Source organism: Varanus komodoensis, unplaced genomic scaffold (genome assembly GCF_004798865.1).
Source record: "Varanus komodoensis strain SLA01 unplaced genomic scaffold, ASM479886v1 scaffold28, whole genome shotgun sequence".
Classification (NCBI taxonomy): Eukaryota; Metazoa; Chordata; class Lepidosauria; order Squamata; family Varanidae; genus Varanus; species Varanus komodoensis.
In genome coordinates this window covers 2,379,791-2,402,495 of record NW_025335727.1, presented here as the reverse complement: position 1 = coordinate 2,402,495, position 22,705 = coordinate 2,379,791, and the positions used below count along the sequence as shown (strand labels likewise).

Sequence of the window (22,705 nt, the reverse complement as noted above, 5' to 3'; positions counted from 1 at the left end):
TCGTTAGCCTCAAGCACGTGGAAGAAGCGACCCGGCGCCCCCTCCCCTCCCCCCCTCCCTCCCTCCCTCCCTCCAGGCGCCCCGCGTCCCCTCCGCCCCGCCCTGCCCCGCCCTTTGCGTCACTTCCTGGAGGCGGGCCGGGCGCGGGAGACCCCGGCGACGGGCGCGAGCGGCGTGGGCGCGCTCCGTCATGGCGGCTGGGAAGCAGCCGTGGCAGCTGCGCGGACCCACCGGGGGGCGGCGGTTGCTGCCACCGCTGCCGGCGGCCGAGGGACTTCCGCGCTGCACCTAGAGGGAAGCGCCCGGCCCCCGCGCGGATGGGGAGCGGCGGCGGCGGCGGCGGAAGACGAAGGCGGCGGGCAGGACCACGAGCACAGCGGCGCTCCCGGGGCGACTGACGGCGCGGCGGCGATTGCTCGCCCCAGGGCGAGGGCGGCGGCGCGCGGGGCACGGAGCCGCCGTCGGGCCGGCCGGCCGGCCGAGGGGATGTTGCGGTGGATCCGACAGCAGCTGGTAGGCAGGCTGCGTGCGCGGGGAAGGAGCTTCCGACCGCGGGGGCGGCTCAACTTGCTCCCGGTGCCTCGAGACTCGCTGCGCCCGCCTCCCCCCGGTCCAGAAGTTTTCTTTCCCCCGCCCTTTCATCCTTTCCCCATCCCGGCTCCGTGTGTGCGGGTGCTCATCTGCTCGCTCGCTCGCTTAAAGGGCTGATTTCCTGCCCCTTGTTCCGGTATTCGGACCAGCGAACAAATGAAAGATGTTACAGGAGAGCCTGATGTGTTAAGAACAGAATCAAGAACGCGGTGGCCGTTGAGTTTCGGACAGCTTTCTGAAAAGTGTTTTTAGGAGGCCGCAGCAACAGTACACAGCTGGCACCTGGTTGGTGGGGAATTCCAGAGAGGTGGCGCTGCCACAGCCTTCTCCAGTTGGGCCATAGGCCCATGTGGCATTGCTGGGGTATGTCATCCAGTGTCCCGAGGGACTGAGCAGGTTGGTCAGGAAGAAGGTGCCTCTCCCAAGAAGGTAACCTGCTCCCAAGTTGTTCCTGTGTTTCTTGCTATTCTGCCTTCCCTCATTCCCCCACCCACAAAGACTTGTGACTCCTACTGACAAAGAGAATATTTGAGTAGACTCTGTGCCCTGCATGTTTGCTTATCCTCGAAACTTTGTCAGGTGGACCCAGCTTTTTAACACTTTTCAATTTTCAGTGGAGTCTTGAGTGGTTAAGATACCAGACCTGTGCCTTTTTCATGTGCATTTTAAGTTGTAAAGTGCAAAATAGGCACACCCTTGATTGAAAATACAGGTATACTCACTAGGAAAATACAACAGGCTGCAGATTCCTGTTGAGGATATGCTGCGTGATGAATCTAGGTTTGCCCTGTTGGGAATTAGAAAGCTCTGCTTGTTTTGTGCATTCTGTGACACTTCCATCCTGCATTCTGCTCTTTTTCCCTTTCTTTGTTGTCTCCCCACAGGTGCAATCCCCTGCTTCCAAATCTAAGCATTTTGTTGAGTCAGTTTAGTGATGGCAGGTGAGTGAAATAGGGAGTGCTAATCATTACAGAAAAGTTTAGGTTGGCAGCCACTGGCAAGCTAAGAGAAGGAAGTAGTCAAGTTAATCACAAGCTTGAGGACTTGACTTGAGGGCATTGATGAAAAGTACTATTGAATTGCAATACTATATTAGAAAAGAGTTTCAGAACTCATACATGCTCTTCTATTCATCTTTCTGGAGGGTGGGCATTTAATTGTAGATTCCTGTTTCTTGATTGGAGCTTTGAACCAGATGTGCATTTCTTGGACTGTAGTTGTCAGTTTGCAATTCAGAGGAAGCTAATGGTTTTTTCACCAAAACTTTGCAATCGATAATTTAAGTTCTGATCCAGGAATGTGGCTGTGATCAATAACAGTGATATTTTGCTTAACTTGAGAGCAGGTCTTTACTCTTTGTGAAAAGGCAACATTTTAATCCAGTTTTAGAGTAATATTGGGCTGGTCTGTAGAAGGATATTTATAAAGATTTGAATGTGCCTTTCAACTGTTCCTGAAAGTTTGCCTAATCTTGTTCTAGATTTCTCAATTCTGTAACTTTTGAAAATGGTTGCATCAAATGAAGTAGTAAATGTGATTCAAAACAGTCACATCCTTCCTGCTTGATAAAGCAAAAGCCCTGGGAAGAAGTAGCAACTTGAGGGTACTTTTCTATGAATGAGGTGCACAGCCACATGACAACAGTGCAGACTACGCTGACACCGTAAATGTATAGCTCATTCATAAGAGATGTAAACATCCATTCATATTAACTGCCTCTTTATATGTCATCTGTAAAGTGAATGCCAGCAGCACTTATAATTTATAGATCGCTACTCACTGAATGAAGAGAAATGTTTGAATATTTCATAAAGATGCTCCCATTCAGTTGTTACAACCTGCTTGTTTTCCACTTGATTACATTGTTAAGCATGCAGTTTAGCCTTTATAGAAGGATTACAATAGCATGAGGTGAATTGTATTTAGAGTTATTCTAGGAATATTATTAAATGTGTCAAAGAGTATTTGGGAGAATCAGTTTTTCACAAAGTGATATGCAAATATACCCTTTTCAGTTCTGATGGAGCTACATTTTATATTGTCAGTTTAATAATACTTTGTCACTTAGGTTTGGCCACTCCTACCATACAAAGATTGCTTCATCTCTGGTCTTTAAGTCCCCATAAGACTGGCTAATCTGTTTAGAATAGATTTTGTTTGATACAGTGCTAGGGAAATTTTCAGCTTTATTTATCTTGATTGTGTTATTACTACTTCAGGTAGATCTGAGTTATAGTTCTGTGTTTATTTCACATAAATGTTAGTTATGTTTGTTGTCAGAATTTCATAGCTTTTGAATAAAATAATTCTGAATGGAGGAGGCTGGGGTGAAGGACAGATATGTCATTTTTTAAAAAAGCTAATGAACTGTGGGGAATAACTTGGGCTCCTGTGATTTTAAAGCAAGGACAGATGGAAAGTAGATCTTGATCTTTTGGAAGGTCTCTGACTGATTTGCAGTAAATCAGTGATAAAAGTCCTTGCTGACTTGTTTATTTGATTTGCATATGTTTAACCTAAAGCCACAAAGAAGCAAACTGGCTCACTCCAGAGGAAAGGGAGCAGAATTTTTTACTGTTTGCTAGGCTTTTCCCTGCGGTATTGCCTGTTAGGTGTTGACCTGTCACTCCTGCTATTGGAAGAAGCTGTCAGCATGGCAAGAGGAGGAAACCTACTTCAGATTACTTAAGAATGAGAGCCAACTATGTTCAACTTAAGGAAAAGCCTTTATCTGCCAGGCTGGAAGAAAGGTTGGCATGAACCCCCAAACTGGGGGAAGCCACTTTAGGGAGACACAAGAACAAGCCATCCCTCCAGCATTTTGGCCAAGTAAAGTCTTTGGTGGGGGTTTGCCTCCCTTCTTGTAGCCTGAGAATATGACTGGAAAGGGGGATATAGAACTGGGCCTGAGGGGCAATCAGTGTATGATGGGTAGACAGAGATACTGCACTGGGAGGAGTGCTAGCTAGGTAAGGTGAGGTGAGAACAGCCCTGACAGCCAAGGGCTGTGCTGTGTTCTGCTCCACCCAGCACCTGCAGGATGGGCACATGCCCTGTCAGCCTGACCTCAGGGCCCCATATCCTGCATTTAAAGGCCAAATGAGTGCAAAACAAGACTTCGGTTACTGATTAGTGGATGAGGCAGCTGATGCATAACCATGACCTGGTGGGTGAACAGAGGGGAGGAGTTTGTCTCTCCCAGGTGTGCCCACCCAGATGCTTGGTTCAGCATCTGGGTAGGGTAGACTTAAAGGGCAACAAGGGGTGATTGCCATGGGTGGTTAGAATGCTTTCTCTCCAGGCTTCCTGCCCACCTGACTGCTACTATGGAGTGTTTGCATCTTGTGTTGGGTCAGTGAGACAAATGGGTAATACTGTTGATGTACCTTCCAGTCCAGTACGCAGCAGTCTCCCTGCCTGAGCTGGTGGAGGTGGTCTTGGAGGTGATGTTGAGGTCTGGACTATGTAGAATTAGCTGAGAAAATCAGAAGTTCAGAGACTCTGAACAGATCATGGTTGAATCACCTACTGTTGAGGTTTAGCTCCATAGCAGCTTTTCCCCTCTGTAAGGCTGAGGGAACTGTTGAAATGGCCTGCCCCATAGGCTAAGGGATCCAGATGGTTTCCAGAAGGCTCTAAGAGAGTACCTGGCTAATGTGGCTAGCTTACCTGCCAAAACCTTGTTCAGTCTGTGGCGTGTTGAAATGACATGGGCATTCAACACGTATGCTTGTGAGCATCCTCACTGCACTGAAGCTTATATGGCTCTGTAGTGTACCCTGGATCTGAGAATGCTGAAACAAAGGCTTGAGGGCAGAATCTTTTTAGGCAGTTGAACACTGATGTGCCTGTGATCAGATGTATTCAGGGACAGTGTGGGGGCACTGAATTTTGCTGCCTCTGTCAAATCTGCTGCCCAGTGTTGCCTTTTAGGATCATCTGGGGCTCATTACATGCTGGACACTGTAGATCCATCTGAGGCCTGCCATAAGCGGTTAGCCAGGCATTTCCAGGATAAAATTTCTCCTTCACTTACTGTAGCCAGAGCACAGTCTCTTCCAAGGTGGGTGTGGGTTTTTTGTTTTGTTTTGCTTTTTGTTTTGGATGAGTTTCAGTTTGAAAAGCTCAAGGACATCAGCATGGTGCATGGACAGGTTCATGCAACCAATTCTGTACTGCATTCTTGTCCCTTATAGTTTAAAAAAATCGACAGTGGGAGGTGATTGATACCTCCTTGTGAGAGGGAGTGGTCCCATGCCATCTGAAAGCGGGTAAGGAGACAGCTCCTAACAAAATCCGCTCTGGATCCAGAATATCTCAACTAGTTTATGCCACTGACAAAATGTTGTTTCCCTGGGGAAAGTATTCGAATGGGTGGTAGTAACCAGCTCCAGATTTTCTTAGGCAAAACTGTTTCTCTGGATCCCTTTCAGCCAAGGTTCAGGCTGTGTTTTGGCATGGAAACAGCCTCAGTCTTTCTGTGTGGTAACCTGTGTTGGGAGAGAGATGGGAGATCCTGTTGATACTCCTGGATCTTGTGGTGGCTTTCTGTGTAAAACTGCTAAGTGGGATCTGCTGGAGTTTTGGTACACATTGCCATTTTCATTCTGATGACACACAGGTAAGGCTGTGACTGTGCTAAATCAGTGACTGTCTGTGACAATGTACAAGATGAGGGCTAGTAAACTAAAGCTCAATCGAAGCAAGTCTGAAATGCTGTTAGTGGGCAGTTCTTTTGAGCTGATGGGAGGTGTTCAGCTTGTTCTGAACAGTGTGCTTCTCTCTGTCTCTCTCTCTCTCTCTGTCTCTCTGTCTCTCTGTCTCTCTCTCTCTCTCTCTCTCCAGGCTCAGATAGCCTCAGCATTATGGAGTGCCTTCTACCAGCCTTTGGCTGGTTGCCCCTAGTTGTACAGGTTGCAGTAATCTATGCTCTTGTAAACTCTGAGTTAGATTACCACAATGCACTCTGTGTAAGGCTCCACTTGAAGACTTTCAGAAATGTAGTAACTAGTGCTTTTGTACAAAATGTGGCTACTAACAGAAAATAAATTACAATAACACAATAGCTGCAACAAGTTGACCCTCCCTAAATTATACTGTTGATATGAAGAATGCTTGAGATATCTGCACAGTAGATTGTTGTGTGAAAGGATTGTGAGCTCTCCTCAGTTTTGATATGCAGGACAAATTCCTTAGGTTAGAAACCTTTAATTCTAAGTGTATATCCTTTGCACCAGGCTCCAGTCAGTGAACCCTGCTGTTTTAGTCAATAGCCAGGTAGACTCTGCAGTCCTGAAATTTGCCTGTCACTGATTTAAGGCACTCAACCATAGTTATTTGCTGCAGTTGTCTACAATAAATTTATTGTTCTGCCCTTTACCTTCTTTTAACCATGCTGAGATCACTGACATTCACAGAATGATATCTAGTAGGCTCATCTAACACACATTATTTTCAGTCTTGAAGCCTAGCTCAAACTTTTTTGGGAGCCTAAAACTGGGTGAGCCTCACATTGTTAGCAGAAATAAATCTGAGTTTTTAAAAGGAGTGTTGGTTTTTATGATGGTAGCTAAATTGGACCTTCTTTGTGGAAATGCAGAGAGTGTGAGTAGCTTGTTTCAAGCCTCTTTAAAAAGCCCTGCTGTCCTGGAGTAGGGTGAGCAATAGTCCTAGTTCTGAAGGACACCTCTCTCTTAAGCTATTAATTTTTGGAAGGACAATTGCCTTTCAAAGCCAGGCTGCCCCTTCCTTTTTTCTTTGTAGCTTGTCACTCCTTTCTGTGATTATCATGTCATAATGTTTGAATAAGGTAATGTAAGTAATACCTTTTGCAGTGTAGCAGCAATGTGCTCTTACCCTTGTAAGTAGGCTGAGTTTAAAATGTACAAAAGTTTTCAGTATCATTTTTTTTAGTGTTACTGGTGGTGAAATGTGTGGTGGTCAAACAATTTGTACTTAAAGTGGTCATAATTTTGAGCTAGCACAAGGAGTTATTGTAATACTACGGATGTAGAAATAAAACTTCCCTCTCGATAGGTGTGAGTAGCCTTTGTGGTCAAAAGGATGTGGCAAGATGACAACAAGAGTGACAAGCCTTGGGTTTGAAAGAAAGATTCCAGTTGAGCAGGTCTGGTTTTTGATTACAGATTCATAGCATCGTGGAGTAGCAGGGTTGGAAGAGGCCATGAACGCCATTTGATCCAGCAAGCACATGCTTTATGTTGGAAACCGTGGACGACAAAACCAACAATGATTCAGAAAAAGGCCATATTAGGTGCCCTGATTGAAGCCATGAGCTGTTGCATTTTTTCTCAGTAGTCGGACCAGCATGGGCAGTTGGGTGGCTTCAAAGCCTTGCAGTATCTAATCCCAGTTATGTGACTCTCCAAGGATTGGTCATCTGCACTGGCCAGAAGGTGAGGCAGCACAAGCGGAACAGTTTCTGGACTGTGTCCAATCTGTGTTGAAAGCCAGACTCAAGACTCAATAGCCCAGTTGCCCAGAGTACGGAAGCTAGGCCCACTAGGAGCTTACATGAAAGCTACAGTAGCAGATTTAAGTTTTCTTAGCTTTGTTTTTAAGCTGCATTGTTGAGTGTGCCCTTCTGATAACATGAAGGATGTGGGCCAGAATATTACCATTTCATAAGTTCATCAGTTAAAAAAAAATTACGCTAATTGCAAGTATAACATAAGGCACGTTTGTCAGTTTTGACAGTTGTAATTAATGTTGTTCAAGTGAATACCTAGCATATTTCTATGTCATGAGGATACGTAGATGTCTGAGTGAAGTGGAACTAATCGATAGCGACAGTGAAGCTGCAAGTGCCCCCAAGAAGCTCAGTGGATGCAGTTGAGCTATGCTGAAATCAGTGTGTGGTTGTCAGCACACTGTGCCCTTTTCTTTGGGTTACTCAAATTAATTAGCACGAACAGTTGTTTTGTTTTTAATTTAAACAAAGTAAAGGAGATACATGCAATTGCCTTTTCTATTATAAGTATTCCGGCGAACATTTCTGTATAATACAACTTTTCAATCACATTAACAGTGCTTTAATCCCACCCCCCCCCAATATTTTGGTCAAATATTTGCCATGTATTGCTACAAAAAATAATTGTCCATTAATTGTCAACATTTGACCATTGCTTTTTACTAAATACAAGTAAAATAAACATGCTAACTAATCTCTCTCTAGGGCAGGGCCATGTTTGGCCCTTCAGATGTTCTGGCTGCAGCCAGCCCTAGCTAGCATAGCTAATGGTGAGAATTGTAGGCCAAAACAACTGGAGGGCTTCAGGTTGCTCACCCATATGCAAAGGCCTCAGAACATTTCTGACCCAATACAAATTAGCCTAAAATTACAAACTGAAAATTTCCTATGCAGTTCAACCAGATTTTCTAGAAAATCCACCTCATTGGATACTACTAAATGGGGTTCACATCTGAGAAATGGAAGGATGAGATTTCATTATTACCACCTCTAACAGTGAACTCACCTTGGAAGTGCTGATAAATTGAGCCAAAATGGGGCCACTAAGAAACAAGTGGGAGGTTTGGGTTTGAAGGATTAACCTTAAACCTGTCCTGGGACTTTAAGGAACCTTGAGGTTTGCAGAAAGCAAAGCGGGGGTGGGGGGGAACTCTGGTCTAAAAGGGGGCATCCCTCCAAAATGAATAGCCTACTGAGGACTGGACATTATGCAGTTGACAAGCAGCAATACACCAATTGGTTGGAGATTGTGGAATCTTGTATAGGAACACTAGTCCTGTTAGAAGGTGAAAATGCATGCACCATCTTGTTGCAAGTTCTAGTTGTATTAGAGAGTGAAGAACATAGCTACAATGCACTTAGCGGAACAGAGACAAAGCTTATCAGTGTGAACTTTCTGACTGTCACCAAGAGAAACATGTAGCCTGCCATCTGTTTCGGTTGTGCTATATGATATATTGCAGCTACAGCACACTAGTGAATCAGATGAGGTAAGCTGGGGCCATTTGCAGCCTTCCAGGCAGCCCAAAATGTATATGGAACCTCAAAAAATTCTGTAGAAAAGAATAATTAATATTGGCCAGAGCACTATACTATGCACAGCTAACTGAATTGGCATTCACTGCTTTGAAAGAAAGCTGATTCTACTATCACACTGTACTTTGAAATGATAATTCAAAGAACTCTTCCTTTCTAGTGCATAAATAAGTAAGGAGCTGTCCAAACAGAATAACAAATGTGCAGTTTTACAATCTAACAAACAAGAAGTGTAAACAATTTGCTGTACAAATCTATAATCCAGACAGGAAGCAAGAATTCCCTTCACAGTTGGGCTTTATTCAGTTTAATTTAGTAAATGATAAATTAACTAAATTAAGGATGGCCAATTACAGTTGTACAAAAAACTACATTGTGGTTTTATAGCAGGGACACCACATTCTTATGTCTACAATTTAATCCTAACTGCATCGGGTGAACTCAGTGTATCTGACAGTTAATAAAAGAAAGCTAATCCCATGACAAGAAAGAATACACAGCAGTAAATGATGGGAGGCACTGATGGGACCAGACATGCCTCCTTCATAGGGCTATGAGGAAGCCACCTGGAAAAACCTATCTCCAACAGTTAAATTACAAGAGGCAGGCATCCATACCGGAGCAGAATCTTCAGAGTTTGATCCTGGACCCTTTTGTGACTCTCAAGTCAAAGACAGTACCTTGAAATGAGTGGAGAGACAATTTGGCTACTAATGCTGTTTTTTAAAGGCTCAGAGTAAAATTTGCCAATCTCCTTGTCCTAATCTGTGGAAATTGAAATTTCTGAACTATTAACTGGGCAACTCAGTGCAAAGTACTCCAACTATGTTCTGTTTCTCCACGGAAGAGTGCAGCTGCTTTACCAGATGAAGTTAAGTAAAAGGCATGATTGCGCTATACTTGTGCATCCAGGAATATTCTAAAAATACTCGAAAAGGTGACGTAGTACTTTCAGTATAGTCAGATCTGCCAGCCAAGATTACACTCATTTTCTCTGGATTAGGCTTCAGTTTGTTCTTCTGCATCCAGTCCAAACTGCATTTTGTAGTTTTAATGGTTCTATGGTTTAGGCAAAAATACAAGATAAAATGTCAGGATGCAGAGGAATTTGTCACTGTAAAGTCTAACAGTGCTTTTCTTTAGCTTTCAACTTGGAAAGACAGCTGTTTCCTTTATTCTGATGATCCCCCAAACTGAAAGGAACTTATTTATTTTATTTAGGATATTATATGTTATGTCGTTATATGTTTTTTGGCACCAGGCCAAGACCTTTTTATTTAAACGACATTTTAATTGTTAGCTTATTTATTGACTTTATATCTTTGGCCAGGGCGTTTCCAATTATATAGTTTTTATATGATTATATGTATGTATTGTTGTAAGCCGCCCCGAGGCTTCGGCGAATGGGGCGGCATAGAAGTTTACTAAATAAATAAACATTTGTATGCCATCCTTTGCAAGAGCCTCAGGACGGCTTACAGGGGTTATTTGTTTAAAATATATGCATAGCATCCTTCATTGAACTTAGTTCTAGGGCAGTTTAGATTTTTAACCCTCTTATCTCATCAAGAAACTAGCATTAGTTGCACTTGGGGTCATTTTTTTTTACCTAGTATGAAAATGTCTCAGGAAGATGCTGCATGTGAAAAACACATTGTTTGGCTGAAATCTTCCCCAGGAAGTTTCATTTCACCTCCTGGGTAGAAAGGATAGTTTGAGCTATCAGTCAGTACAGATAATCTCAGGTTTGATCTTTCTTGAGGCTGCACAGAACAAGAAAATCTGTATAACAGTGCTTAGCCCATCAATCTTTTTTCTGCATAACAATAGTTTGGCTTACTAATTTTTTTTAAAAAACTAGCAGATCTTTTCTTGAACAAATTTTAATTCTGTTTACTGGATGTTTTAGCTGAGCATTTTCGCTTTAAATAAAAGAGGTCATGATGGTCTTTATTGAACCTTTGAATTCTTTGTTTGGGGTACAAAAGTACCCCATATGACTCTTCCTATGGAGATTCTGCAGTCCTTGAAATGTTAAACTTTGTAAGAGTATTGTTGCCATTGTGTTCCTTCAGTTCACTGGAGAGTTGATATGGGTGCAGTGAACAGAATGATAAGCATGGACTTTAAATTCTAATTTCAAATGTTGCCTTGAGTAGACATAGATAAGAAAGGTGTCTCAGGCCTAGTTCACCTTCTTTCCACCTGAATAATAGTGACCTAACTGGTCTGTTATGTGGCTGACTATGGTAACAAGTGCTATGTAAATGAACTTCCTGTGTTTCTTATCAGCAGTGAAGAAGCCAGTACAATGCACTAGACTGCATGAATTCATGGAAAGTTGCATAACGTGCTAGGTACAGCCTTTGTGCACCAAAAAAAAAAAAAGGTTGGAAAATTGTAGTTAGTAAGCCAGCTGTACCAATTCAGTAATAATATGTCCCCTTTGAAATTTGCTAGGGTATTTCAAAGAGTAGTAAATCTCATAAATTAAAGTTTATCACACTTTAGCATGGCTTGATATATGGTGGGGAATTTGGGATAACATTGGTCTGTTTTACTTTTAGTCTTTTCATGTTGATAAATGTTCTTGCTTTAGATTATTGCACAATTGCATCTAGGATGCAAAATGAGAATAAGCCAGAGACCTCAGTTTCTGGCTTCAAATTTGTACTTTCTGGAGTGTCCCATACCCCTGCCTTTGGTGACACCTAGTCTGGTGTTTTGGAGAACTCGAAAGATTACACTCCCTTGTGGGGTTTTGGTTGGTTTTAATAAAGGTATTGCATAACTATAGATTTTTGAGATTATTTTAAGCAATTGTTAGTGTTCTTGCCATCTAGCACAATATGTATGTCTGGAACATTTTTCACCAATGAGCCGTTTGGCTTGGTTAGTGATGAGGATTTTGGGAAAACATTTAATTTTATAAATTAATTTGGAATGTGACCATAGTAAATTTGGATTACATAGTATCAGTTGCTGTCCCCTGTTTATACTACCTCCCAAGTTTATTGATGGATGGTGTGTGTGGGTATGTGACAGTCCTTCATATTGTTTCCTGGAAAAAGTTGATTATAACTCTTTGAAATATCCCAATTAAATCTGTTTATTAACTTAAAAAGCACGCACACTTCAGGAATGTTTTTTTCCTGCAACATCATTTGTCCTAATCCAGCTCTATTGTGTGTGAGTGATCATGTTTAACAAGTCATGCTGTTGAACTGAGGTATGCATCTTCATGTTCACAAAAAACCTCATCCAGCAAGCTTGCCTACATGGGCAATGCGCATATGTGCATCTACATACATGCTGCATCCAAGCTGACAGTGAATAGGTACACCTGTTTCTGCATGTGGAACTTCCTTACTGGGCCGAGGGCATTGGGAGCTAACTTCCTTTATTCTAAGTTTTCAGGTGATTTTTATAATACATTTAATTCCTGAAATACCTGATTCAACAATCCTTCGTAGATCAAGGACCAAGACCAAGTTGTTGGTCTTGATCTTTCTTATTCTGGATCCCACAATTTCACTAGGATTCCAATTGCTTTCTTCCAATATTCAATAGTTACTATATATTACATTTGTGTCTTGTCTCTTGTATGGGATGCTTACCTGACATATTTGTAATTTATTTATTTGCAATTTATTTGCAAATTTATGTACTGTTCTACATCCAGTGAAATATCTGAGTGGTGAATAGAAATCCACTCATCATCCTTGTGAGGTAGGTTTGACTGAGAGAGGAACTGCCCAAGGCCACCTGATGAGCTTCATAGCGAAGCACAATTAGGTAACCATGGTCCAAATCTAGCAACAGGTTGCATGCATTAAAATAGTCTGAATGAAACAGCCAGCAGTGTGGATTTTTGACGGGGAGGTGGAATAGATGGGCACTGAATTATGGGGAACTGGGGATAGGTACATGATTGAGTGAAAACACACCCAAGCTCAGGGACCCACGGTGTGAGCTGCAGATTGCCAGTGGGACTGTAACTGTGAATGTGGTAAGCCAAGTATGGCAATTGTAGAGCTTTGTACTACATTTACGAATTTGGCAAAAGCCCTCTTTTCCCCATGCAGGCTGGGTTTTTATTTCCAGCAGCAGCAAACCAACTGGACACTGAAAAGCTTACAGGTGGAGCATAAGGGCCAGTTCACATGTCATGATTTTTCCCCTGTAGCATCAGGTATTCAGAGGAATACCTCTGTTATCAGAACATGGATTTCGGTTTTTTGTTTTTGTTTTTTGCTAAGGAAGATGGTAGAAGGGAATTTCTAGGAGCTGACCTGAGGGGAAGGTATAGGATGAGTGGACTGGGAAGGTGAACTTGCAGCATTTCCATTTTTACTACTGTTTTACTACTGATAGTGATAGCCTTGATCGCTATCTTCTTCCCTTTAAATGATGCCAGAATCAGCTGGTCACAAATTATGTTTTGCCAGAGTAGTCTATTGGCTATTGTGCTGTAACAGAAATGATAAGAAAATCTCCAACGGTCTATTGCTGCACAACAAATTCTTTGTTTCAGCTGGTTTCACGATAATTTGTGTGCAGTCTATGCTCATATTTTAAAAGGCTTGAATTCCAGCTTCCTTTAGCTGCTCCTGCCCTGCAAAACCACTCACTGTATGAGAGCAGCTCTTCTGGATTTAGTGTCACGTGGCAGCATAGCATTCACATACTGAATTCTCTAACAATGGGTAGGCTTTATTCTTTTGTGTCATCCTTACAGTTGTATCTTTGGTAATCTTTGAAATTTAACTTTAAAACTATTATTGACTTTTCCTTTCAGACATCTAGCAAGATCTTGGAATTTTTCTGTTAATGTGCAGTAATCCTAGTCAGCCTCTCTGTTAGAGATTCTGGTGTTGTTACATCATTTATGTAGAACAGATGGTGAGGCTTCTGGCTGCCACTGCTGTTGAATAGAGGATATCCCTGGCTTGGCTCCATCAATTCCCAGTGGTTTGTGGTCCCTAGAGCTTCACAGTAACATGTAATTGAGTATCACATAAGCTGGAGCCATTTGAAAATGGCATCTTTTTTTTTCTTTTTCTTTTTTTAAACAAGCCCTGAAAATTGTTTCCTGGTATCGCACTCTGGTCATCCTGTGCTAAGTCATGTGAGCCAGAGTCTTCCTGGTGTGATGAGGAATGGGGAAGTTGCTTTTGTGTCCTGGTGTTGCATGCAAACATTGGGCCAGTTCACATATCAGGATAAGCCATGCTGAAAAGAAGCCATGGTGGGTTGGTTAGTCTCTGCCTACAGACAACCAGCTGATGGTTGGCTTGTCATGCTTTATTCCCTCCCCTGCCCTGGTGTTGGATTCCAGGGCCTTGTGGCACAATCCTTCTGTACTCCTGTTGTGATGTAATTGCATGAGGAGAACCATCCTTTCCTGCCTTGCAAAACACCTGTATACCATATCTTTGGAGCCAGGAGCTTGTTGTTTTTCTTTAGCACTAAAAACCCTCAACTGCTTCTCACATTTTCCATTCCCCTTCCTAGCACAACTGTGCCTCTGTGCATTGACTTACATGTGGCTCCAGTTGAGACCATGGCATGGGGTGTGTGTATGTATTTATTTTTTATTAAACCTTTTATATACCATTTGCACCAGCCAAACGGCTCTCTGAAAGGATTACAATAAAAGTGCCAAACTGGAGGAGCTGAGGGGGAGGGGCACTGCGGGGATTTTCTGGGGTTCCTGCTACCCTAGAAACACTGAGCTTCTCTTCAAATAGTTGGTTCTTTGCTTGGTCTGGTCAACCCCTTTTAAAACAATAGGAAGAAGAAAGGAAATAATATTCCTTATTAATGCCTGGGTAAATTATAGGTAAAGGTAAATTATATCTTTGGGAAATGCCAAGGTAAATTATATCTTTGGGAAAAAAAAAGTTAAACATCAACCATAAAGAGCAAGTAATAAAAGGTTTTCAAATGACCTTACTGTTCTACTTCTGTTAAGTCGCTAAATGCAATGAAGAATTTTCCAAGCATTTTTTCAATCGATCAGCATTTCTGCTTCAAAAACTCTCTTCATTGCCAATTTTCAATATATCAAGTTGATATATTGAGTTGATATTAAGTTGATATTAAGATACATGCTTGTATCTTAAGGCATGTTGGCACAAATAACTTTGCAGGGATGAGACAGCAATGCATATGGAAAAACCAGCAGGACAAACTTTCCTGAATAACCTTACCTCAGATACTGCCTCTGTGTTGGTGTCGCATGCTTTCTTTGGATTATGTAGCAAAGTAGTGGCAAATCAATTCGCCAGCTCTTAGTTACTTCTAGGTGTGTTGTGCATCAGGTCACACACCCTGCACGGTTGTGTCTGATGTAAATGATGGAGCGAGGTGCAGTGCTGGATGGAAGATTGTTGTACTTCTCTGAGCTAGGGATCGATAAGTGCAAAATATCCGTCTTGTGAGATACTAAACAGAACGGCAAAGAAGTTGATACGAACTATAGAGACCATTTCTTCCCAAACGATATGTCATTTTTGGAAAAATGGTAGGCTACATGCAGAACATGGTCTTTTGCCTTGAAGCTTTTCCCTTCACACCTGGGCAGACTTGCTCGTTACTGTGTCCAGGCGCTTGCATTTGCCACACATAAACAACATACACTTGAAAGGAGAATGGTCATACTTGTTTCACATCTTCATTTAGCTGAGATGTTTGTTTATATTCTCCTTTTCATTGAATGAACCTCAAAGTTGCTTACATTAAATTCTCTTTCACATGCCACTGCAACCACTGCTTTTTTGGCCATTCTTTTGCCTTGATGTTCTGCCCAGTGGTTGTTGATTCTCTAACGGGGGAGGCAGGGGCCTGGATGTGGTGTTCAGTCCCAGGGTAATTGGAAGCAATTGTGCTATATTTAAAAGAGATGCCCACGATGCCATATATGGTGTCTGGGAAACAATACCATCAGCAATATAGTTCTAGCCTGCAAGGCACAAATTCTTTACAGAGCTATATTTGATGGAGTTCTTGCTATGAAAATGAACGGTTGCAAATTTACTTTAGTTCCAGTGCTCTCAGTGGGATTTAACTGTTCAGTCAGGCATTGAGTGAGTGCCTCCTGGGTGCTGTGGAAGTTTTCATATGGATGCCACCTTTAACTTGAAGCTGGAAGTGAGGTACTTCAGCCCTACCTGGTGCTAAGCTCTTGGGCTGCAGGAATATCTCTCTCAGGTGTATCTGCTTGGGCTATTAGGAACCTTTTTCATGAACCTCTGCTTCATTAAATACTACTTAGAGTGCTCTCCTCAAACCAAGATCTAAAATGTCAGTGATAAATTAGCTTTTGTGCAAGGATAACTTCCTGTTGTTGATGCTGGTCCAAAAATACCTGTCCAGCCCCATTTCAGTGCCTGGGTAGTACCTCTTGTCAAGTGCATGTTTGGCATTTCTGCCAAGCAGAAGGACAAAGTGTTTGCTTCAAACAGTTTACAATCCAAGTGTAAACAATAGCTTTTCAAAGTTTTTCATAGCTGGCTTCTTTTTCCAAGTGTGGCCCAACACATTTTCAAAACGGGTTCTTGGGAGCTGGGGTAATGGGAAGGATCAACATTTGAACAAAGATAACTTTTAAAGGCGGAACCACAAAGTTCTGAACTTTCATTGGTTAACTGGATTTGTTCCTTTTGCATCAGAATTGCCTTTGAATAGTGGTGGTGACCCTGGTCCAGGAATACACATGTGCAACAGTGGGGTTACCGGGTCAGCCTGTGAACGGACCTACTTGGTGTGTCTGGCAGTTCATTAGACTTATTCCATAGGAAGGGGATGGAGTAGCTTTCTACATGCACATGGTGACTGATTACACAGAAGCAATATTGCGCACCTTCTCATGCATTGGAGTTGATACCTCTCGCATGTGTATCTACCAAATTGTTCTTCAGTCTGGAATCCTCCTCCCTCTCTCTCTCTCTCTCTGGGATTGATAGAATATTCAAGGGCTTTTTTCTTATTGCAGCAAAAGCTAGTACAGGAAAGCAAATTAGTAGTAAGTTCAGAGGAAAATATTTATGAGGCTATGCCTAAAATGTGTAACATAAAAGTCTTTTTCACATGGCACAGTATTATTTTTATATATTTCTCCAAATAAAGAAATCTTGGAGTCACTCTGTCTATAAGTAAGAGTGAGTTTGATTTTGGTTTTTAATTGTTTTTACAATCTCCCTTCCTATTTACCTCTTCAAGTCATGAAGATTAGGAACCTAATTAAAGTGAAATCAAGACTTTAAGTGTTCTTTTTAACAAGAGGGGGACTGTCACTCAGAAATCTATGGAGGACTTCTCACAAGTTAACAGAACATCCTTTATTCCTTCATAGGTTGTACTTGTAGAAGGACTAGAAGATTTTTTAAAAACTCTGACTAAAAATCATAACATCTTGTCTGTATTTTACAGTAGTGACTTAAGTGACTTGATTTCTCCTAACAGTTCCATTGTCTGTTATAGCTATGGGCCTGCCTTTATATCTGCTTTTTACCTTGTTACTATAGGCATACATTTTAGAGTGTGCTCAAGAATCTTTTAATTGCTTGCATGAAGGTTTTGTGAGCCAGCTGGTAATAGTAGCTTGAACTGATCTGACAAAGCACTTTTGGAAACACAAGGTCATCTCTGCCTGGCAGAATGCCGGTGACACAATTGCAGCTCAGCTTTGTTGTATGTAAACTTTTCTTTCTTTTTTCCATTGAAAAGATTTTGGATGGAAACCATTAGGAAATGAAGTGCACTTGTACTTGAAAAAGGAATAAAGTGCATTTATGCTTGAAAAAGAGATGAAACATGAATGCCAACCTAGTTCTAATTAAATTCCTCAGTTTTGTTCAAACTGAGGAATGCAGTGATTTGATGATGTGGATCACATGTCACATTAAGCCACAGTGGAGGTTACAGAGTGAGTTAATGTGATGTCTGAACCCAGTGAGGTTTTCCCATTGTGAGTCTTTTAGAACAAATGTTACCATAACAACCCATGTTTTATAATGGGTTTATTTGGGGTTTTTTCCCCCCTCAAGGAAACTTTGTGTAATGTCTGAGCCCAACTAATAGACTAATAATAATTTCTCATGATCTCATTAGTGCCTCCACCATTCTCCTCCATCTCTTCTCAGCCTCAGGATGGATGATGATGATGATTTGGTAGGAATCTAGAAGGGTCAAGTGTTTGAGTGTCCCAAATGCATTCACAGGTTTTTAAAATTATACTTATTTTCACTTGTGCACGAGTGTGAAGGCGCACATTACCACTGCTAGGAAGTTTGCATGTATTTCTCCTCTATTTTACTACTCTCCCATGAGAGCTGTGCACCTTTCCCCAACATTCTGTTGCCTTGCCATTAATTTTGCACAATTTTTGCATTCCTGTTCTCTGCTCCATAATTCTGACATACATTAGCCAGCCTTGTCCTTATCCCCTTCTTTACAGTGGCCTCTGTGTCAGTGCTTCTCTTATACTAAAGTTAAGTACACCTGTGGAAAGGTGCTTCCAATTTAAAAAAAAAAAAATCCTGCCTTGAAATTTATGTACATCTCATGGAGACTTGGAATCATGGAGAGACTTGAATGTGTGCAAGTGATTCACTTCTTTGTTAAAGGTTCACTCCTAAGCAGGAATGAATGGTGACCGCTAGAAGAGAAGGGTGGATGAAATTTTAAAAGGTTGACATTTCATTTCGTGCAAAAAGTATAATGCAAAGCAGCCTTTATAAAGAAAGGTTTTCACTAGCAAGGGAAGCCCTGAGGTGGGTGACATTGTCAAGGGGTGCCGGAGGAGGATTCAGGAGAAGGTGGTCCACTTTACTGCAATGGCATGAGTTCTCTGTTGGCAGCTTGCTCGCACACGTGCACGCATGCACACGTCCTGCTGTTAAAAATTGTTTCTGGCAGCAGTAGTCAGGAGTTTAAGGGCTGATTAGTGTTACTCAGAGTACCAGGTCTGGGCAATAAGTGAGTCTTCTGTGACTAATTCCTCTTTTATTTTCTGTGTTGAACCTATCATTCTGATAGCTACTGTCAAGACTACACAGAGAATGTCTTTTGACATTTGCCTTTTAGTCTGTTTCTATTTCTATTTGCCACATACATTTGCACTGTCACTCTTGATTCCTGCTTTTTATGCACTTTGGCCAAAACCCCCCCATTTCCCCAGAACTTGCACTGCCTGCAGGTGCCACTTCTTCTGATATTTTGGCTCTTTTTAGTGCTTACATAAATTCAGATTTCACTGCTCTTACCAAAAGCTCTAGTACACATTGTAAAGGTTAAAAGTATAGCATTGATCAGTGTATTTAAATTATGATAAAAAGCTTTCCAGAATTAATAGTAGATATGGTTTCTTTCAATTCTGCTGCCACCTTATATCCAGTTCAGCAGTTTTCTTTTGATTAGGGCATGGAAATTAATGATTAAAATGCTGAGAATCTCTAGATAATGAAAATAGCCTTGGATTAGGTATACGAATGCTGGCGTCAAGTTCAAACTCAGCAGGGAGGTTCACTGGCTGCCCTTGTTGTCTTTCAGCATGATTTCTCAGGGGTTTTGTGAGGAGGAACTGAAAATGTACAAAGCATTGTGTGTGTTAAATGCTTTAGAAATAATGTATGATTATTAATATAATGAGTGATTCTTTGTTTGTTTTGCATTTCAGGGTTTTGACCCACCACATCAAAGTGATAGCCGAACTATTTATATTGCAAATCGTTTTCCCCAGCATGGCCATTATGTTCCTCAGAAGTTTGCAGAGAACAGAATAATTTCCTCTAAGGTAAGGGAAGACTTACTACCTGCATAGTTGCCTGTATGGCAGTAAACTTACAGAAATTAATTGGCTTATATCAGCATTTTTGAAGGAGGCTTATTCTTAAAATATCTGTGCACTTGTAAGCACATTTTAAAAATGTGGGAGGGGCAGGAATCTGTTGTTTATAATCAAAGCATTGTTATCACTTCTATCAATAGCATATCATGTAAGTCCTCATAAAATTATTTGGTTTTTTGTTTTTGTTTTTGGCAGTATACAGTATGGAATTTTGTTCCCAAGAATTTATTCGAGCAGTTCAGAAGAGTAGCCAACTTTTATTTTCTTATTATATTTTTGGTTCAGGTAAGTTGAACAATCTAAGTATTTATAACTGAAACTTTGGATTTGGTATATGAGTATTGCTCCTTGGTGGCAGCTTTACAGTAATACTACAATTGTATGACAGTTTCATTTAGTAGTTCTTCAGTAGTTTTAGTAGTTTCAAAACAGGAAACGAGGGCTGCAGATTTTGAAATTTTGCAAAATGCAATCACAGAATGGTTAGGGCATTGGTGAGAGGCCATTGTGGGATGGTGAAGGGGGGTGGTTGATCTGTATTCAGTCCCCGGTAAGCCCTGAAGCTCATCTAACGACTTGCCTAATGCACTGTCTTTTAGCTTCACCCACTTCAGTGGGAGGATGTTAAGAATTGGAAAACACTTTTAACTCTGTGAACCACTGCCTTGATTGAGCATTGACAGCAGAATTGTCTCTCAGTTGTTGAAAAAGGAATTTATTCTCTGTTAAGAATTCAGACTCTGTTGAATTGGCTTACTGTCTGATTGTATATTTTCACTCAGCACCTTCAGTGTTTGGAAAAGAATGCAAGAAACGTCAAGTTGACACACTTGTCAGGTGTCAGCTTGAGAACATAAATGCATGGTGACATGAATTAGCATTACTGTCAAACTAGAAAGGGGCACCCTTTTAGTTTGCTTTGGTAATCTGACAGAAAATTTATTAGAATGCTATCAATAAATGCTGTCATCTATAACTCAAGAAGGAGCTTGAGAGTCAAAGTGTATCTCTTTACTCTGATTAACTAGTCAGAGGAAGGTTGCTTTTTCAGCCTGGTTAGCAGTACAACCAACAGCTTAGCTTTCCTTCTGGATTACCTCCCATTAAGGTAATATTTGCTGTTATGTTACTGCAGTTGTCGTAGTGCTCTGGCAGAGATGTAAAACGCTGTTAATAGCTTTGTAATAGCAGGAATTGATACCTTCTGCTGCATGGCAGTCTGAAAGTTGTCCAAGACTTCTAGGTAACGGAGGTTTGAAGACGCCTCTTATTTACACAGTACTTAAATGGTTGGAACAATTCAGCTTGTAGGCTGTAATGTATTTTTAAAAAGCTTAATTTCCTGTAGAAGAACTTGATGTGCTTGTCTTTGATCTAGAAGTCTGTTTTGGAGACTAGAAAGGAGTAGTCAAAGTGTGGTTCCCAATCCCCAGCTCCCATCATTTTTACTTCTGTGCAGCTTTCCTCCAGTTGTAATACTGGGCCTGGCCTAGCCCATGATAGATCATCCATAGCCAGGCAGGAATGCATATTCCATAGTTTCTACCAAAGAAGGCAGAATCATAGAATAAGGCGATCGAGTCCAACCCGCTGCTGTTGCAGGACTCCATGCTATACCATCCCACCCAGATGGCTGCCCAGTTTCTTTCTGAGGTTTTAGGTGTCCTACTTTACTCCAAGTGCCTTGCAAGAAATCCTCCCCTGCTTCTGGCATGGCCTCTCAAGTGACAACCTTGCTCTAACAAGTTCCCTTTTCAAAATGGGAAAAAACTCAGGCCATGCTGTCAAAACGGTGGGCTGTGTTTGTGAGGTAGCAATCTGCCCCTCATGCACATGGAATTGGGCCCTTAAAGCAGGGTGCAGGTGTTTTCAGCACCATGTACCTGAATCTCAGGATTCATTTTGTGAGTGTACCATATGAGCAAACACATTTGCGTCTGGGTTTTCTGTTATATTTTGTAGCCCCTCCACATATTGGCCAAGTCTGTGTTGCATGCCTTCAGTGGGAATCTTACCTAGAAATAGTGCATTAAAATACATTTCATAGCTGCTTTAATAAAAAGAACGAGTAAGGAAAGAGATGTACTGAGGAGAAAAGGAAGCGCCTGAAAAGCAGGTTCTCAGTAAATGTGTTTAAAGGTCCTTTTCTCCTTGCCAGGTAGTCATTCAACCTGTTCGTGCAGGTTGGTATAATTATGTCATCAGGATGTAGTTGTGAGTCATACCTTGACAGGCTTTCCTCTCAGCTTGCGTTTGTGTATTTTATAAGTTCTGTTGAAGCCTCTTCAGCTCTAAAAATAGACATTAGCAGGAAGGGGGTTCCTAACGCCCAGCAAAAAGCTGATTCATAAACAGAGCCCGAACATTAACATTGATCCAATAACCTGAACTGAGCAGTAATGTCAGTATGCGTTATTTCAGCTTGTTTTCTCACTCTGGTCTATCAGTGTTCTTGCTTGACTGTACTTGAAAGCCTATAGTTTCTACTACAGAACAAATTTAGCAATATAATTTAATTTGCAGCTTTTGTTTTACTTTCAAATAAGGCTGGCTGGAATCAGTATGATAAAATGGTAATGTTCAGTTCTTCACCCATGAATTTGTTGTGAATGTATGTATTTCCCTAATCTCCCTCTCTCTTTCAAAGGCGTTCAGAGTGGATTTAAATTGTATCATTTGTAAAAGAAACCCCCCCCCCCGCAAAACAGCCTGCCAGCAAGAATACAATTAAAGAGCAAACGCGCGCTGATTTACATAGTCCTAGGAGCTATTATGCAGTGGTCAATAATTTCCACGGGCCTTTTTTTGAAGAATTTTACTTCATATGAACAGACTTTGTTCCAAAAGTGAAGGGACATTATTCTGTAATCTCTTGAAGTGCTCCATTTGGTATTAGCACAGTTTATTAGCCAAATTCTTTTTCACCATTCCTCCAGTTGATAGCTATTCTATCGCAGCCAGTAAACTCCTGTTTCAGACTAAAGCTGTGTGCCAGAGTGGCTTGTGTGTGGCATCCAAGTGGTCTCCCATGCAGCCACCATGCAAAACGAGGCCCGCTTCCAGTCTGGCATTACAGCAAGCCAGCACTGTGCTCGACCAAATAGCACAGTTAAGTGCCTTTAATTTAGAGGTGGGAAGAAGGCAGAACTCCTGATGTTTTGGATTTCGACTGCCAGGAGCCCCTGCCGGTAGACCCAGTTCATCCAAAGGATCTCTCCTAAATGGTGCTGTTTTAT

The 22,705-nt window shown here is 41.6% G+C and overlaps 1 protein-coding gene across 8 annotated transcripts in view; it reads left to right on the top strand.

Annotated features, from left to right (window-relative positions):
* Nucleotides 1-227: 227 nt before the first annotated feature.
* ATP11B (ATPase phospholipid transporting 11B (putative)) overlaps nucleotides 228-22,705 on the top strand; it is an 88,536-nt gene continuing 66,058 nt past the window's right edge. For 7 of the 8 annotated variants that reach the window (XM_044434446.1, XM_044434445.1, XM_044434440.1 and 4 more), the window contains exons 1-3: nucleotides 228-513; nucleotides 19,299-19,415; nucleotides 19,665-19,754. In XM_044434446.1, coding sequence (XP_044290381.1) covers nucleotides 487-513; nucleotides 19,299-19,415; nucleotides 19,665-19,754 — 234 coding nt within the window. In that variant the 5' untranslated portion in view covers nucleotides 228-486. Of the gene's footprint in view, nucleotides 514-17,731; nucleotides 17,842-19,298; nucleotides 19,416-19,664; nucleotides 19,755-22,705 lie in introns of those variants that run through there. The other variant, XM_044434442.1, reaches the window with a different exon arrangement.